A 19369-nucleotide genomic window follows, 5' to 3' on the forward strand; every position below is an offset into this window, starting at 1 on the left:
GCTCCGCCACCCGCGCGCGCTCTGGGCGGGCTGCAGTGGGTAGGGCCGGAGGAACCGGCATGTCCCCTGACGGGCGTCAGCCTCCTCCAATCACCCGCAGGCAGAGGCGGGCCCGAGCGGCGGCGGGCCAATGGGAGAGCGCGGAGCGCCGCGGCTATAAAAGCGGCTGCGTGCGCTGTCCCCCTCGCTTACACAGTATGGCCGGCGACATTAGCTAGCGCTCGCTCAACGCTCTTCTCTGTAACAGGGGAACACACGGACTACAAGGAACCGAACCGCATCGCCTGCCCGCCCGCACCCTCGTTCGGACTGTAACCCTCTCACACACGCTCACGCTGCACCCGCCGCCACGCACTCCGGGTGGTTTTGCTGGTTTAATTTTTTTTCCTTTAATTCCTCCTTTTTTTTTTTTTTCCTTTTTTTAATTAATATTAAGAAAAAAAAAAAAACCTTCAGAAGGTGAAACCCGCCCGGGACGGACTGGGACCCGGCGGCGGCAGCGCGGCCCGTGCAGCAGCAGCAGACGGTAGCGGCCGGGGGCGGTAGTTTGGTTGTCGTTAATTTCTGTGGTTGTTGGTTGCCGAGTTGTCTCACCATGAAGGAAAACGGTGCACACTTCTTCGAAGGGACCGAGAAGCTGTTGGAGGTGTGGTTCGCCCGGCAGCAGCCCGCGCAGCAGGAGCCGCACCAGAGCAAGGGCTCCGGCGACCTACGCACCATACCCAGGTCCGGTAACGGCCGGCGGGCTGGGGGGAGAAGAGAAGGGAGCCGCCGCTAACGGCCGGCGGCGTGGGGCCGTGGTGGGAGAGAAGGGAGCAGCCGTTAACGGCCGCGGGGCGGTGGGGGGAGAAGGGAGCTGCCGCTAACGGCCGCTGGTGAATGGCCGGCGCACGCGAGGCCGGGCGTGGTGGCGGGGGGGCGGCCGCCGGGTAATGGCCGCGCGCGGGCTGGTTCCGGGCGGGCTCCGGCGGTTGGTGGCAACGGGCGCGCGCGCGAGCGAGCGAGGCGGGCCCGGCCCGCGCGGGGCCGCCCTTTTCTCGCCGTGGCTTCCGTGACAGCCCCTCTGCCATGCGGCGCGGGAAGGGGGGGTTGACCTTCCCCTGCCCTCCGCGGCCCCACGCGGGCGGCGGGGCCGGCCACCGAGGCGACGACCCTGCCTGCCGTGCGGCCCGGCCGCGGAGGGCGCTGCGCGGAGGCCGTTCCACGTGCGGCGCCGCGCGGTCCCTGCCGGCAACATGTGGCGGCGCGGGGAGTGTCGCAGCGGCGCCCTCTCCTCTGCGCCGAGCCCCGCTGGGCTTGCTGCGGCTCCAGGCTGGCGTCTTGTAGCGCTGCGAGCCCTTTTAGGGGGGGCAGGGCTGCCGCTTCCCGCCGGCCTAGGGAGGAGGAACGCGAGGGACGTGCGGGGAAAAGCGGCTCAAAAAACCCTGGCTTACGGGCGACCGGCAGACAGAGTGTGTGTGGGGGGGGTGGGGGGGACCCTATTCCCGGTTCGTGGAAGCTGGGATGCGATCCTGCCCTTTTCCTTCAGGCTGAGGATTGGTGGTTCCCTCACGCGGCCGGCTCTGCGACAGCGTGTAGCCGAACAGGTTCCCGCGGGGAGGCCCCTGGGACACGGGAGTCCTTTCCCCGCGGCGCGGTGGGCACGGGAATGAGGCGGGCGATGGGGGAAAGGCCCCCTCCTCCCGCAGCGTGTGGCTGGAGCGGCGCTTTCCACGTGAGGTTCCTGGCTCCGCTCCCAGCTCGCGCTGCTTCCTTTTTTTCCTCCCATTGAGAAGCCGAGGCCAATGAGCGCCGGGCGCCGCGAGGGGGAGGGCCGCGCCTGGCCCCCAATGGGCATCTGAAGAATGTGCTGGCGCCTCTTTCGCTACCACCCAGGCAGGAGGAAAGGCCCGAGGCCCGCGGAGCTGCGAGCGCACACGTGTCTCTAACTCTGTCCTCTGTGCGGGAGAGCGGGGGCTTCATCCTCCTACGGCTGCCTCGTCTTGGCGCGCACTGTGTGACAGCGACCTGCCAGGGCATGTATCGGCCATGCCCACCATGCGTTTAAAAGATGCAAGACACGTTTTTTATTACAGCTTGCTGTAACGACACAGTAGTACTGTTTGCTTTGGAGGGAGGCAGTCGTCTGGCCAGATGCATAAATGTACTTCTGACTTGTAAAAGGGAACTCGATTGTAGATGTACCTAAAAGGATGTATGTTGCTGGAGGGGAGGGCGGGGAGAAGAGGGAGGAAGGTAGCTGCAGACTTGAAAGTTGAAACGGTCTGCTTGTGAGCTGTGTGTAAACTGTAAATTTGTAAGGAGGACAAGATTGGTATGTAGATTTTAGTATGTTGATGTATTTGGAGAAAGTAGACCTGCCAAGACATAGAAGGCAAATTTGAAGGGTATACTTATATAGTCATATTTTGAGTACAGTAAATTGTACAAGTCTTCATATTCAGATGGCACCTGGGATTTGGTGTTTGAGTATTCAGATCTTCCTGTGTATATCAGTGTTATCCAGTGGTCTTTGGTCAGAGTAAAGCAGCCCTACTCTGAGGGGATGCCTGTCTGAAAGGCAGCATGGAGGGGAGCATGTAATATGTGGTAATGATAGCTTCTTCACTTAACAACATGCTTAGCATATGCTACTTTATTTTGATATTTCTCAGCAGATCTACTATGTGCGTATTGAAATTAAGATTTTTGCATGTCTAACCCCCTAATAAGTGGGCAGATGATTTTTCTTTATTGAAACAATGAATATCCCCTGACAAAGAACTGGCAGAGCACATGCAAGACTAGTTCACACGTGGGTGAAGCTGTGTTTCTGCAATGCCAGAAGCGCTGCAGAATGTGTTTAGCTCAAACCTGCTCTTGTAATGAAGTAGTTTATTCATAACTTTCTGACTTAGGAAGCTTCCTAGACCTTTTTGATGAATGTGCTTAATTTGGAAATGATTGGATGTGATAACACAGTTCACTGACTTGTGGTATCTACTAAACCACTAGGTAAGAACTTGCTTAGTTAATGTCCAGGCAATCCTGTAAGAGCGAATTGCTGCTGAAATGGTATGTAGGCTGTTGAGGATTCCTGTCATGTGTGGCTTGTTTAAAGAATGATTCCAAAAATGTTCATTTGACTTTGCATTCATATCTTTGTGTTTGAATATACAGAACTTTGTTTAGCAATTTTGTTCTGCAGATGCTTTCCTTGATGACACATTCACGGTCTGGTGCTCTGCTTGTTAGATTGGACCCATATTTACAAAGCAGCAAATTTATTTTCCAACTACTTAATAGTATTTAATGGAATTGTAAGGCAGGTACTGCAGCAAGTTCCTTTACAAGGCTTAGATATGGCTGTAAAAGTTTTAATGGGGTAGATGCAAACTGTTAACCATTAAACATGGGGTCTTTAACACGGTTTCAGAGCTGTGAGCAAGCTTTGAAGGCCTTGTGTTAATTGGGTCTTAATGCAAGACTTTAATTGGAGGTGCCTAATTTGGGTGGGAGGGTGTGATACATCTGAAAGTTGTTGTTAACCTTCAAGTTATTCAGAAATAAATATTGCAGTATTTATGTTGCTAACATGAAATGAACTTTTCTAAACAGAGTTAAACTGTTGTTGCCACTACGGCAGGATAGATGAGAACTAAGATTTTTCTGTTTGTTTTGAACTTTGAGTGCAATATATTCCACTATGCTTATTACATAAAGGCAGTTGAATAAGCTAGTTTATGTTGAGCAGCATTTAAAATCAAAGCTGAAATGGCAGAACAATCATGAATTTAGAGTCAAGTTGCAAACCAGTTCAGCTTGCCTTTTGTAATACCTGCTTGGTAGTGAAATGCTAGTCATTCATCTGCTGAATGATTTAAGCTGGTGTTCAGAACTAAAACTTTTCATGTTTCACGTGCTTTACTAGGGATTAGGTATTTTAAAGGCTCTTTAAGATAACCTTGGTAACTTGGGAAAAACTTCAGGTATTAGACTTGACTCCTTGCAACTATTGCCAAGCCTGCTTTCCAGAAAATTATTTGGATAAAGTATCAAAAAAGATGTATATTGTGTTCTTAATACTTTCAGTAAAGGTCCCAGCACAGGTTCTGCTTAGCTGCTGAGATTTGAGCTCTTTGTTCATTTATTAAATAGTTCTGCCAAAGGTCTTGGAGTTGAAAGCAGCAAGTGTCTGAAGATGCCTATTCTGCTCATATTCCAAAGTGAAATTAACTTTTTTATGGCCTTAAAAACATCAGCTTTAACTTCAGTGCTTCTCACTATGTTCACATGTAAATCATGCTTGCTTAGAAATAGCTTTAAGTGTAAAAGGTGGGGGGGAGGTACTGGAAACATTAACTTTTTCTTTTGTGTGCAGAACAAATGTGACCTTATACAATATCTTTAGAGGAAGCTGAAAGTACTATGTAAAATTGTAGTCATATGGTTGGAGTAGTTTTAAGTAATGTGTCCTTGCACTTTTTTGCCTACTTACTGTAAAACTGCAGAATATTGTTCAAATGCACTTTTATACAAATTCCAGTACTTTTTTACTAGTAGAGTAGTCGTAAAGATACTGCTTGCTTGATGTGATTCATACAGAGATCTTTACTTACTGACTAAGGGTATTCCTTTGTGAATACTTTTTGGTAAATAAATAGGCAGATACAAATGTGTAATGGTATTTTGAAATGGAAACCAGGATTTCTGTATTTGTCTGGTTTTTTAGTTTTCATTACTGATCAATCCCTAGTTGCCTCCTTTGGTAACAAATTCTGCACAACCTTGACTTGTGAAAAGCTGTTGATCAGAATAAATGGTTGCTTTTAAGTTCTCAGTTCTAGTGAGACTCCCACAGTTGCTCTAAGTGAAAGCCAACACACTTCAAATAACATGCTACTACTTTCTGAACAGAAAGGTTTTAAAGGGTGAGAATGATTAGAAAAGCAGATGTGTAATTTTGTCTCGAAGAAATGTGGAGGTTCATCTTCATGTACGAGGATAGACAACTGCTTTTATGATTGTCATGTTTTACACCACCTGATTACTGAAGTACATTTGAAGTCTAGAATCAGTTAAGCTTGTTTCTGGTTGTTGAGATGCTTCCAAAGCTAGAGACAATCTCAAATTAGGTATGAAATAACTTTAATCTTCAGGTGGAATATTGTCAATATCTTGGACAATAAAGCTTGGATAAATCACTTTCGCAGATGTTTCCACATTTCCTGAGAGCTTGTTCTGCTTTAAAATGAAGCCTACTCCTTAACACTTTTAAAAGCAGCAGTATTATTTGCCCAACCTGCTAAGACTTTACTCCTTAAAATAAAAAAAGTTAAATTATCTTCTTGAACTGAAACTTTTTTCTGATCTGTTTTTGTGACATAATAAATTTATGAATAAATTCAGTGTTATATCTGGTCTGTTTTTTTATGGATTGTCTGCATGTAACTCATGTAACTTGATGCCTTATCCTCTTGTTTAGGAATGTTATGCTTGAGTTTAACTGAAATACCTCAAAACTCCTTCCAAGTCACTTCCAGTAGTGACTAGGTAGTGCAGTTGCTACTCCCCCAGTAAAATAAGCTACTTCATTCCTTCAGCTGGCACTGTGACTATGCATTTGCAGTGTCAAGTCTTAAGCTTACCTTGAAGGTGCAGAAGTACAGGCTAATGATTCCAGAACATAAGAGTCTATGAGCTTGTTCAAGAATTCATATTGAAACCTGTTCTTAAAATAAGCTTGCTTTTTAATTTGCTTCCTATTTATATATATTATATGGACCATAATGAGAAGGAGAATAAAAACAATGCAGTAATGCACAGTATGGAAAGACACCAGTAGGACATTATCTGCCTGTGCTGGGTTAAAACTTCTAGGCACAGATACAGTCAGATCTGATACAAGTCCTGGAAATAGTTGATTTGTCCTGTACTGTATAGCCTCAGTCAGCACTTGCTGCGCCTTGGTGTCTCTTCCTCTGCCCCTCGCCTCTCCTCTTTTTCTCTTGCTCTTAAAACTGAAGCAGTGTTACTGCATATTTTCTTACAGTGGAGGTACAAGGAGGCCTGGCCACAAGCCATGTTCTACTCTCATGCCTGTAATTCTTCAGGCAAAAGCCATGGGTAGAGCTGCTGCCTGGAACTTGCAAGGGGAGTGGGAAGCATTGTGCCAAGATAAGGGCTTCTTTTATTCTATATTTGCAGAGCTTTTATGGAGGGGAAAATCTGGAGTGCATCAATTATATATAAGAACTGAAATGTTCCCCTTACCAAAACTCATTTTTAGAAATAAGATTTTTTGCAAACAAGTTCAAAACTAATTGAATATCAGCTTGTGTGCTTGTAACAGTTGTAATTTTCAGTATTTCGTCCTACTGCTACATAATCAGAAGAGGTAAAAATGGTTTTTGAAAATAAGGTTTGACTGCAATATCTGCAAAATTATTGGGGCTGTCAAGTTTTTACAGCCTACTGCAAAAGTAGATGAAACTCTAATGACAGGTATATAAAGTCTTCACATACAAAACATAATGTCTTAACTTGCCCTAATGTTGCCTGCATGTTCCTAAGCCCTGATGTTCCCAAAAGGGCTTGTGCTTCCTTAAGTGTCTTGGGTGTCAGGTATGTTTTGTCCTTTGATATAAGAAGTCTTTAAGAATACCTGTTTTTTGTCAGGCACCAAAGATGGGAGCACAGTGCTCTCTGTGTAATGATGCAATTGCAACAAAGTTAAAAGGACTTGTCTGTGCCATTGATGAAGTAATTTGGTGTCATGCTGTGTGGGGGAAGGATTCTCTTTAGCCAGGGACTATTTTTCTTGCAGGTAAACTGTTTTACAGGAAGTACTGCTTGGAATCATTTCTGTGAATGCAGTTTTTCCATTCAGGTATTTTTCATAATTCAAGGCTGTGTATATATCCCTGGAGATTTCCTATGTTTGAGATAAGGCAAATGCAGATACGTCTGTATGTCTTTGCTCAGAGCACATGGGGTGTGTAATCCTTGTGCATTCTACAGATACTGCTGAAGTCAGTTTATCTAGCTGCCAATGTGTTGTCTAAACTGTGTGTAATGTAATGCAAGATAACTTGATTACTACAGTCTTGTCAGCTATCTTTACATAAAGTTATACAAGAGGCTGTATGCAGCCTAAACAGAGTTACGTTTCTCAGAGTGTTAATTGTTTACATCGATGTGTTTTTTTTTTAATATAGTTGTTTGATCTCTTTGGTTGCTAGTGTCTTGTTCTTGGTTGGCCCAGCATGCCACTGGCCTTTTTATGTTTCTGTTTTCTGTGCTTCTTCTAGGTCTTCTGTAATTGCAGGCTACAGCCACATACCTAAATACCATCTCTAATACTAATAAGCATAGCTAGAGCCTTGTTTTGTATAGCCTTTGACTTAACGTGCTGTGCTGTAGTGCAAGTAATAAGCTGTACTCATCCCTCACTGCTAGACTAATGGAACACCAAAATTGCTGCTTCTTCCTCTATTCACTTTCATGGCAAGCTTAGACTGAGACATCCAGTCCTGCAGTACAATAATGCTTGTGTGGAAGACTTTCCTGTAGTGCTGGAGTTTCCGATATCTGTCCAGATAAGAAGCCTGTAAAGAACAGATACTGCACATGCTCTTGCAATGCCTAGATGGTTGCAATCGCTTCATTTTGTACTTGTTAAAGGACAAGTGCAAAATCAGTAGTAATAAACAAATGGACTACTGCAGCTTAGCATTTGGCAGTATAAGGGAATTCTGCCTCAGCTTTGAGAAATGCTTTATAAATAGTGTAATTCTTTAATGGCAGATTACTGTCAGTGGTGAGTGATGTCAGGGAATTAGTTACTCCATATCAAACACGATTAGCGTGTTACCTAGTTCTGATCAGAAGAGGAATCCAATAGAATGTTAAAGGAGAAATCCTAAAGCTGACAAATTTTTGCAGGTGTGCTCTAGTTTCCAGAGAAAACCGAAGTCCCTGTTCTGTCCCCTTATCACCAAAATGCCTGCCTGCCTAGGAATACTTAATGAAATCATTTTAGAATTTCAGATTGTCTGTTTCTCTGGAAAATCCTGATAAACATGAAAAGATGAGCATATGCTTTTTTGTTTTCATGTGTACTTGAGTATCAGAGACAGTGAGTGTTAAGCACAGCCCATGGCAGAAGTGTACAGCTGAATAAGTCTGAGGCTTTATTAAAGCAGGTGTATTTTTTTTAAAAACTGCTCATCTTGGTGTTCTGGTTTCAGTGGTCTATGCTGTCATGCTTTTATGGAACAATTGTCTTGAGACTTGTTGTTTAAAAATATCCAGGGCAAAACATAAAGATCTCTGTACTTTTAGAAAAATACTTCATCAAGGTTCACTGATTGGGCTGATGGGGAGAAACTCATTTTGCTTTTTAGTACCCAGATGTACCATTCAGAGTTTATAGAAACTTGTTCAGTTGTACTCTTAACGATGATGGATTTCAAGATGCACAGGGTTATTAAACTTTTTTCAATGGGTTCTCTCCTCTAAAAGGAAGCTATACAGTGAGCATAAGTTTAACATCGTTTTTGCAGTTATGTTTCACTCTTGTCAACTGACAGTTTTCTAAGGGGATACACATTTAAGTGCCAGAGGAACCCTGTCGACAGGATTAACACTGAATGCTCTGGCCTGAAGTACAACTGCAGAGCTGGTGTGGTGTAAATAAAGGCAGGGCTGACCCGTCAGGAAGGATTAGGCTGAAATTTAAATCGGGAGCTGGGCCAGCTTAATAACTTGGTGCTGGGAATGTAGAACTGTTTCCTTTATTTCCTGGCTGTAGAATCCTCTGCCTTTATTTTGGTACATGTAAGATTTAGGACTTTGTCTTGCATTTAGAAGCTTGTTTTTTGACATGTATGTTTGTGGCAGTTTGTACCCATGGATTTTGAGAATGTAATTATTTAAGGATTGCCATTGAGAGCTAGGAATTGAATAATATATATTGAGAGGCAGTTCCTGTATGAAGTCTTCAGGTAATTTGAGAAGAGTTCTCTGACTTGAGCACATGAAAGGGGAGGGCAAGGGCTGTAAACCTGTCTGGACTATACTTTTAACCTGTTCTGCAGAAAGCTTATATTTTCTTAACCCGTCATTTATTTCAAAGCAGCTTTTAAAGTAGGAGCAAGAATTTTAAGGAAAATTCAGAGTAAATCTAAACTCAACCCAATTTGCAAAACATTAAAGTGTTTTTCTGTATGCAGAATTTATAATAGGCAGTTTACAGTTAGTGTGCAGAAGGTGAATTTGGTTTAGATCGTTGTAGGAAGCAGGTACCTCCTCATTCTGTACCATAAGTTAGAAAATTACACTATAGTATAGATCCATTCAATAAAGAAATAGAGTAACTTTAAGGCAAGTGCTGACTGTCCAAGTTTTCATTTCGTACACTTAGTGTGTAGTGAGTGGGAATGGGGCTGTTGTCTTCCGTGCATCTTGATACTCCTCACCATTCATGTGACATGACACTGAAGCAGAGATGCTGGTGGTGGATGAAAGCTGGAAGAGTCTACGTCATGCAAATATTAAGAGAATTGTTTGACTTGGAAATGACATTGTCTTGCAACGGAATTTTCTTTAGTTACCTAGGCAAAATCCTAACTGTTTGGACTCATGATTTAACTTCTTTACAGGATTGAGTGGGACAAACTTCTGGAGAATGTGCATTGTTTGATCATAAGTGTGACAAAAACTGACAAACAGGAAGCTTATGTACTCAGGTAAGTCAGTATCTTATTCCTTTAATCTTCAATAACTAAAATAGCTGAACTGATGTGAGATCTATTTGGCTGAGAATCTTGGGTTGTGGAGATCCTGCTCCATTAAAATGACTGCAGCTTGCAAGGTCTGCTAATTATAATGCTCTTGCATTCTTCAATAATAGAAATGTCTTCATAATTATCAATGTTTGTCCTTCATTAAAAGGGCTGTAGTGTTTTTGTATCTGATACATAAGACCTATTAACAGATTGTTAGATTTTGCCTTGTGATATTTTTCCCCAATTAAGAGTTTTTAAAAAAAAAAAAAAATCAAAAAAAGAAACCCAGCAGATCATTTTAAACCAGCAAAGGCCATATAGATTGGCTTTGATACTCTTGAGTATTATAATCAGATGGAGCAACTTGAAGCTGAGGACATCTGTAAATATAGCTTTCCAGAGACCTTGGATTCTGTTGTCTCATTCAGCAGAGTTGGACAGAGAGCTTTTGCCATATATTTTTTCATATGGCAAAAGAAGTCTTGACTTTTTTCTATGTGACCTTTACAGACATGGCCATTCTCTGCTTCATATTTAAAAATATCTATATTTTGTGTATTTGAAAGCTTTTGATGGCAAGCTTGAAGTGAGAGCAAGCTACTGAACCTGCTGAATCCTGTTTTCCCCAAGCTTCATATTTAAGCATAACTGAAATGTAACTAGTTAACTATATAGTAGATCAGATAACCTTTCCCTTTTCCCTTTTCTCACCATGTGGTGAGAAAATTTTAGCATGTGTACAAGTCTTCTGGATGCAGTATTAACCACTGAATTGAAGATCAGTATTTAAATATCTGATTTACAAAAAAAGACTGTATGCATGAAGCCTAATGCATAGGGGCATATCATGTTGCTGCAGTTCTAAACTTTTAGTGATAATTCCTGTTCCTATGGAGAGGTGCTGATTTATCACTCTAGTGGTCAGCTTGCCTAGAAGATTCAGCCAGCATCTGTACAGTTCTGAGACTTTAGGAGGGTAGCAAGAAAGTTGATAACCCTCGTCAGCTTTTTTAGCTGAGAAAGTTGTCATGCCTAAGCTCATGTTCTGCAGCAAAGAAAACTATGAGCTTGTCTACATTGTATACTTGCTTAACAGCATTTTTGTTTTTAGAATAGGTTGAGGTAATATAAAGCATGCAGTCCCTCTTTCCTGTGCCATGCTAGCTGTGCAGTATCATGCTTGCAGTTAGAGCAGCTATTTATTCTCTGAATAGTAGAGATTGGTTCTGCTGTCTTGCTAGCTTTGGCTTCATCCAATACACTGAAGAGAGGAAAAATTTGCTTTAACTGTAGAATAATAGAGTATGGAAAGCTCTTTCTTAAACCAAAAATAATTTTGTAATGAATGCAGTGTACTACTAGTATTGCCTGAAACATACTAAAAATGCGTGCGAAGTGTCTGTTCAAACAGCTTTCCTTGTCAGCTACTGCTAAACTTCTCTCTGCACTGATGAAAAATCTGAAATTAGTTTATTTTAAGCTGATTTCTGTTGATTTGTGTGTGCCTTCATTCAAAGGCAAGGTCAGCAGGCTAAGCCACAGCTGTACAGCTGCTGCTGAACCTTTTGTTGAGCCAGGACTATGTTCTTGCCTTAAAATTGCGCTAAATTTTGCATTGTTGCTGATAGACCCCTGAGTGTGAGGGCAGATGCCTTACGTCAATTATCTGACTTAAAACTGGGTTAGATGCATGTCAGGCATGTGTTGAAATGGAGTTCAAAAGTGCCAAGTATCCATAGTCTTGAAGGTGAGATCAGAGCAACACTTGACAGTGTTGGCTGGAACTTACTGATCTGATAGGCACTCTTTGCAAGTGCATGTATTGCAGTCTGAATGTTCATTTAAAATAATAAATTTGGCTGGGATTAGAACTAAGATCTTAACTGTTCTTTCATAATTTGCTTTATAGAAAACACATCTCATTGTTAACACTTTTTTTCTTTTTTTTCTTTAATAGTGAGAGTAGCATGTTTGTCTCCAAGAGACGTTTCATTTTGAAGACGTGTGGTACCACCCTCTTACTGCAAGCACTGGTTCCCCTGTTGGAGCTTGCTAGGGAGTACAGTGGGTTCGACTCAATTCAGGTAAGGTACCAAAAATGCCACATCTTCCTTAAAATGCACAGAATGTTTTATTGCTATTTGAATTCACTCATCTAATTCTGATACTTCCTTTGTTTATGGTTTCTGTAAGAAATTGTATATAAGATGTTTTGCCGTGATACAACGGTGTAGCTTTCAGTTTGCCTCTTAAAATATGCGAATTTACAAATGTGACTGCACTGAATAATGCTACTTAAGGGCAGAAGATTTCCATCTGCCCAGGTTGTCAGTGCTGAAGTTATTAGTGATGTCCTGTGGAAAACAAATTTGAAAGCATCTGCATCTTGCAAATTAAGCTAGGTATAGCAATATGACTCTGAAATGGATGATAAATTACAGGGATCATGGTTCTTAGCATGAAAAAAGTCCTGTGAAAACTTTGGAAAATATCTAGAAGATATGAGTATTTAGTATGATTTTTGGCTTCAAAATTAGTATCTATTTTCAATGTCTAAGGTGTATGTGGCTTTGTTTTTTTTGTAGAGCTTCTTTTATTCACGTAAGAATTTCATGAAGCCTTCCCACCAGGAGTACCCACATAGGAATTTCCAGGAAGAAGTAGAGTTTCTTAATGAAATTTTCCCAAGTAAGTCTGTGAAACTTCAGTGCAGTTGCATAGCTGTGTTAAGTGTTAGTATGAAGCTAAAAGTGGCAAGTAGTGCACTCTGTGTTCTGAGTGCAAGGCCACTTCACAGTCCTTGAGAGCTTCACTGCCAACACAGTTTTCAGGAGCATAAGAATGAAAAACTGCATGTGGTTTTCTGGATTTTGATACTGTTTTGTCGACATGAAGCTTCACGTAATTTACCTTGACAGAGGTGGTCTGCACAACTCTGTGGTATGTGGTAAATAAGTCAGAGTCCAGTGGAATTCTGCTCGGAATCACAGTACTAAATAATGAATTTGTATATTAATAATGAAAAAACTTAGGAAGCTTTGTATTTGTCAGAAAAATTATCTGAAATAATATAAAAATTGAAATAGTCTGGAAGATTTGAAATAAATGCCCAAAATCTTAAAAAGATCCCTACTGAAATTTTTAAAGAAATGCTTGAGTTTCTGAGGTGCTAGTGATTCTATCTGTGCATAGTTAAGGTATCATCTGAATGTCTTCATGGAGGGGTCTGAGCTGGCATAATAGTTTAAGTTAAATGCCTGCTTCCTTGGTACAGATATTAACTGTTATCAGTGAACCTCTTAAAATGTTCTGTGTGACTTGTCTTTATGTAAAGGATTGACCTTGTTTTATATTTAAAGGGTCAGCTGTGGTGTATTAACTTGAGACCTTTTTGTTTTGACCAGATGGAGCAGCTTATTGCATGGGACGTATGAATTCTGATTGCTGGTATGTATGTGAGGACTTGGAAATCTTTGGGCCATACTGTGCAACTTAGTCTGCTGCTGCTAGTATTTATTTACAGAAGTCACTTGTGCTTTCTGTAGGTACCTGTACACCCTGGATTTCCCAGAGAGTCGGATATCCAATCAGCCTGATCAGACACTGGAAATTCTGATGAGTGAGCTTGACCCAGTAGTTATGGACCAGTTCTACATGAAAGATGGTGTTACTGCAAATGATGTCACTCGTGTATGTCTGCTTGAAGACTTATTTTTTTGGTGGTGGGGAGGAGGGTGGATATTGGGTGGGTAAATGCTTCGCTCAGCATTTAATATAAGTTTGATTTTTGTGGCAGAAAAGACATAATAAAGTGTCAGATTGACATTTTGGAGTTTTAGGGGATAAAATGTGCTTGACTTCAGAAGGTTAAGAGGAAATAAGTTTGCATTTATTGTGTTTCTACTTTAATCTGTTGAAAGGAACGATGCCTAAGTGATTGGGTGTTTGCTCTTCTGGAAAATGAAGGAGTAGTAATTCAGTCATTTTAATAATTTCCATGGTAAGGTGGAGATTACAAAAAGCAAGACTTATACAGAGGATAACTCTGTTCCTTTTGCATTCATTATCAAATGGATGGTTAAATCATGGGATGAGGTTAAATCATTTTGATGGTTTAGGTTGTAGGAGAAATGTGACTTTTGTTGTCAGGGGACATTTTAAGGTATAAGCAAAACTTGATAGGCCTGGTTTTGTTTCCTTTCCTCACAAACTTCATTTTTGTCCAACTTCAAGAAGTTTGTTCTATGTGAATAAATTTCATGGACAAGTACAGTGACTCATCCTGTTTCCTGCTCTATGCTTTGATTCTCTGTAAAGCTGTTAAGCTTTGGCTGTAGCTCAAGTACGGTATGGGAAATCAAAACACTTGGAATTACTCTTAAGGGTATAAGGATGTCTGCTCATGCTCCATAGCAAATATAAACAGCCTTCATTCACCTTGTGGACAGTGGTTGGCACAGAAGCTGTCTCTGACTTTAGTTGCAAGAACAATTATGTATTAGAAACTCACAACTGTGCTCTCTAGAAGATTTGCAGTCTGGTTCTGGACCAGATACTGAAGTATCTGGTAACCAACAGAACTGAGCACTCTGTCAGAGTGACAGAGTGCCAAGCAAGCTTATTTAGTGGTACAAGTTGATATCAAATTGACTTCCCTCCTATCAAAAGAAATCTGATGTCCTGTCTCTTAAATCTGTGTTCATTTTGTCTTTGAGTTGGCCATAGACATAAGTGCAAGGATGCATGATAAATTTAGTGCTATAATTTTAACTTCTCTTTCAGATGAGTGGAATTCGTGACCTGATACCAGGTTCTGTTATTGATGCTACAATGTTCAATCCTTGTGGGTATTCAATGAATGGGATGAAATCGGATGTAAGTTCTACATTTATTGAATATTTGTATTAAATTTAAAATAAATTTAATTATTAGTGCTAACTATCTTTTTTGCTTTTTTTCAGGGAACTTATTGGACTATTCACATCACTCCAGAACCAGAGTTTTCTTATGTTAGTTTTGAAACAAACATAAGTCAAACCTCTTATGATGATCTGATTAGAAAAGTTGTAGAGGTTTTCAAGCCAGGAAAATTTGTGACAACCCTCTTTGTTAACCAGGTGAGTTTGTAGTTATGCAAAAAGTCAGCATGTCAGCTCCCAAAGTCAGGTTTGCAAGTAGACAAAAAAAAAAAAGGGATGATAAAGATTCTTCTCAATTGGGCATCAACTTTTTCTAGTTTATCTCTAAATTTGGGTGGTAGCTCCTTGGGGATGTGAGTGGGGGCTGATCTCAAGAAAAACTGAAAATACTAAGATGTGATAGATAGGCTAACTTAAACTTCATAGAAAGTCATTTGAATATTTGTATAGGCATCAGTTCCTTGTCTTTTATTGATTTGGCCACAGCTGTCAGTTGTAGAAGCATGGCTGTTAATGCTGATGCTGCTAGCCAATAACTGATAGAAAAGAAGTAGTTAAGAAGCTGTAGTGCTTGGGATTAAAACTTCCTGCAGCACTTTCAAGAATTTGGAGCATGATGGTAACAGTACTCCCCAAAAGTACATAAGTGTTTATTGCATTAGTCTCTCTGTCTCGATGTTGTGCTTAAAAAGCTTAAATTTCACTTTTTATTTTCTAGAGCTCTAAGTGTCGTACAGTGTTTTCTTCTGCCCAGAAGATTGAAGGGTTTAAACGTCTTGATCACCAGATTGCCCAATTCAGTGATTACAACTTTGTTTTTACCAGTTTTACAAAGAATCGCCAGCAACAGCACAGTTGATTAAGAATGAAGAAAAAACGCAAAAGGAGATCCCATATAGAAGGTGGTGGTTGCTTTCTAGTTGATGATTCAGGGGGCCATGCTTTCCACTCCCACCACCTCATAGTTGTGGAAAGCCCTAGGTGTAATCATAGTATAACCATTTTGAATTGTATGCATTATTATATCCAGGAGTTAGATATCTTGCATGAATGCTCTCTTCTGTGTTTAGGTACTCTATGCCACTCTTGCTGTGAAATTGAAGTGCATGTAGAAAAACCTTACTGTATAAAACTTTACAACACATGTAAAAATGATTCAGGTAGAATTAAACACAGCATAGTTTTTCTCCAGGTATCACCAAAAATTCCCCACAGACAAGGCTTTCGTCCTCATTAGATTTCAGCCTCAACCTCCTTGCTGGGACAGTTCTGTTAAATTGTCACTGGTATTTTTCATCTATATTGTGATTTTGGTCTAAAACCATTTTTTTGACAAACTTGTATGATTTCTAATGAAACTGATTCCTAATTAATGCTTTCATGGTTGGAGAAAATTCTTTCACTTACTACAGTTAGAAATTGTTTTGCTACTACAGGTGGTGGTTGTTTTCTTTTTTTAATCACTGACTTTTGACATGCTCTTACCAAGCTTCCAGGAGTTTGTTCAGCTATACTGTAGCACTGGGCAAATGCTTCAGCCTTTCACCCTTAAACTTGGGTACAGATACTCATGCAGGTTAAATTTCATCTTAGCTTAGTGCTTGTTTATCTGTCCATACCCCCAAGCTATCAAATTGCTACACAATGGCAGAATTTGAAGAAGGCCCAAGATTGAAAGGGGGAGAGCTGAGTCAGGGCACAAGTGCTTTGGCATAGTTGTGTGACAGCTTTGCAAAGTGCAAATTAATATTGGCACCAAGCATCTTTCCCTAGGCACCTTTTATGTATATGACAAAAAAAAAAAAAGAAAAAGAAAGAAAAAAAAGCTGCTACCCTTATGTGCTGGCAGGTAGATCTAGCAAGAGTGGAGTTTGCCAGGCTGGATAGGTTGAGTGTTATGATTCTTCTCAGTAAAACTTAAAACTGCCACTTACAACTGTAAAAAGACTGCTTCTAAACTGGTCCAGTGTCACTTCATTTTGTTGTTCCAAGCAAAACTAATGCCTCTATCTTGTGACAGTCCTGTGACATTGTTGTGCATGTGACTTATGTTGTATTTGAGTGTTGTGACTTCATCTGTTTTTTCCTCCTAATTAATGCAGTGGTTCCTCTTACTGTGACCTGAGGGCATTAAGTGCAGGCGTAGAACACGAACTGTCTGGGACACCTGGACAGAAGTGAAGTAGAATGCTATTCATAGAACATGAATAAGTGTGATTAAAGTGACTTTGAATGGGTATTGACTAAAATGCAGGCTTTGAAGAGCTGGCAAACTTTCAGCTATGTTTGCAAATACTGGGGGATTTTAACAGCTGTGAGACCAGCAAGTTGATAACTATAAAACTGAGATTTTCATCTTCTTGTCCTTGCAATGTTTTGACTCTTTCTGGGTTGACGCAATGGTTATTTTGTTCCTTCCGTATTTATAAATGAAGCACTTTTTCAGTGCTTCTAAACTGAAGTCTGCTTGGTTAGAAATCAAGTGGTTGGAACATTTTTGATTTTCTTTTTTTTAAGCATATTGTTGATTGAAGTTCTTTAAAAATGTTATCAATTATATGCTGTAAGCGGCACTAAGGCTTTTTGGTATTAATACTGAGGACCAATATTTCAGTAGTTTTTGTTCTTAAACGGCGTCCCAAGTGATATAACATTTGTTGGCTTGAGGTCCTTTAGACTGAAGATCCCTTTCCAAGTAATACTGAAAGATACACATTTATAAAGAGAAGCATAAGCTTCGGCTATAAAGTGAAAGCTGTTGAATGGATTGAACTATCTAGGGTGATCAGGATGGGGGGAGTATGGTGTTTATAATTTCTGTGATGTTAGACTTTGATCATTTAAAAATCTGTACCACAACTTAATGCTTCAATAAAAGTTTGCTTAAATTGTTTGATCTAGCAATTTTACCCATCTCAGTCTTTGTACAACTGTTTAACTCTGAATTAGATCTATGTATTCCTTGACCTAAAATAGTTCTATAACTAAACTTGCTTTGCCCTTACAGGGGATCCATCTCAATTGTTAAATGTGTGGAACTAAAGGTTAGACTGAATTAGTTCAAGTCTTGTGCAGGCTTCCCTTCAGTATTGCACAATCTGACCACAAGCTCTCCTGGAAGTTAGTGGTTGAGTCTCAGTATAAGTAGATGCAGCCAACACAGCTGAAGCTTCCTAAATCCCTTATGAACACTTGTATAGAAATAGCTGATTCTGTTGAACCATACTTACAGAACAGATACTCCCCCAAATCATGTAAGTAGGGGTACTTGTGGGTCAGTGTTAAAGGCCTCTTGCTGCACATTGCACTAACCGTCCAGGACCCTATATGCTATAATGCTATATCTCTGAACTTCTCCTTTGGATACTGATGGATAGCTTCCAGGTGCTTTGGGTCTTCCACAGCTGTTGGAAAATCCCAACTGAGTTTTCTGCTAAGAAATTCCATCAGTGACAAGGTCTTGCCAGAGTTAAACTAATTGGTGGCAACTTACCTCTGAAAATCGGCCTTCACCAAACTAATGGTTATTTTTAGGCTGTAGGGACTTATACTTAATGTGAGGTTTTTCTGGTTTTGATCAGTTTTCCTGAAAGGGCCGGACAGTAAAATTACTTGGCTGAAAGTATTATAATGTTCACATTTTTCACTTAACCTTGTTCTTTTGCCTTACCAGCATCATTCACAAGAAAGTGCTATTTGGGTCATTCCACAATGCATATGAGAGTAAAAAGGCAAAACTTTCTGTAGTCAGTAGCCAAATCTCTGTATTTTTGATAGTGCTATGGAAGAAAGGCTGCATGTTCAAGCAAATCAATTAAGGGCCCTTACAGAAATGGAGTAGCCTTGGAAGAGGAGGGATGGATGTCCTTGGCAGGGGGCAGAGTGGAAAACAGACAAACCAAGTTTTGGTTTTGCTCTTGATGAGAACTCAGCTTAACAGAAATTTAGATTAAGATGGAGTTGGGGTGGAAAATAAACAGGAGCTTCTGTGGGTCATCTGTCCTTCCATGCTTACTGCTGCAGCTCAGGGGTTTGTATATACCTGGCTTGAGTGGTCCCTATCCTCAGGCTAGGGACTGTCTCACCAAACCTCATTATGGTGCATGGAGGTTGGTGTTGGCTTGGGAGGAGACCTCAGTGAAGGCTGAGGTTGAGGGGGGCAAGTACCCCGGCTGTCTGTCCTTGGCTGCGAGGGCATCTGCTCTGTTCCCTGCTTTTCTTTTTGTTGGACTTGCTGTACCTGTGGGCAGCTTTTGTGTGGCACAGCGGGGTGACTGGGCTTGTCTCTGGTTTTAATCGCTGTGCGCTTAGCAAATGCTCCATGGGCTTCCATGGCAGTTTGCCCTTGCTCGTACCTTGCAGCCAAGTCTGGAGGATCCATGTCAGGAGGTGTGCTATCCCAGTAACAAGAGGGCTGCAGGATAGCTCTAGAAAGGAGTAGTAGGTGATGGATTCTTCTTTCTTCCTTCATGGCGCAGGATACCTGTCGACAGAGAAATGTTGAATGAGTGGGTTTTCTGTTGCCTTCTCTGTTCTTCTGGACTTCCTAGCTGGGCTGATGCGAACTCTTAGGTTTCCCCAGTGCCTGTTCCCAGAAGCAATGCCACTGAAGGCTTGAGGCTTGGAACCACTTCAGGAGAATGGACTCAGCATTGTATTTTTTTTCCTGAGTTGTGCAGCCAA

At 41.3% G+C, this 19369-nt stretch overlaps 1 protein-coding gene across 1 annotated transcript; it reads left to right on the plus strand.

Moving 5' to 3' along the window:
• The first annotated feature begins 425 nt into the window (after positions 1 to 425).
• On the plus strand, positions 426 to 16275 carry AMD1 (adenosylmethionine decarboxylase 1). The gene is made up of 9 exons (XM_088522475.1): positions 426 to 726; positions 9642 to 9728; positions 11725 to 11851; positions 12353 to 12455; positions 13172 to 13214; positions 13313 to 13457; positions 14550 to 14642; positions 14729 to 14884; positions 15405 to 16275. Exons 1-9 carry the CDS (start codon positions 596 to 598, stop codon positions 15543 to 15545), a joined length of 1026 nt encoding a protein of 341 aa, XP_088378601.1. The 5' UTR covers positions 426 to 595; the 3' UTR covers positions 15546 to 16275.
• Positions 16276 to 19369: the final 3094 nt, after the last annotated feature.

Source organism: Tinamus guttatus, unplaced genomic scaffold (assembly GCF_059628265.1).
Source record: "Tinamus guttatus ecotype Peru unplaced genomic scaffold, ASM5962826v1 Tinamus_guttatus_pri_ptg000010l, whole genome shotgun sequence".
NCBI lineage: Eukaryota > Metazoa > Chordata > Aves > Tinamiformes > Tinamidae > Tinamus > Tinamus guttatus.

What these genes read in the sequence shown, in the direction of transcription:
- AMD1 (XM_088522475.1), top strand. Translation starts at nt 596, where the DNA reads ATGAAGGAAAACGGTGCACACTTCTTCGAAGGGACCGAGAAGCTGTTG. An exon ending in GTGGGTTCGACTCAATTCAG is followed by an intron (nt 11,852 to 12,352) that starts GTAAGGTACCAA and finishes TTTTTTTTGTAG; the next exon opens with AGCTTCTTTTATTCACGTAA. An exon ending in TCTTAATGAAATTTTCCCAA is followed by an intron (nt 12,456 to 13,171) that starts GTAAGTCTGTGA and finishes TGTTTTGACCAG; the next exon opens with ATGGAGCAGCTTATTGCATG.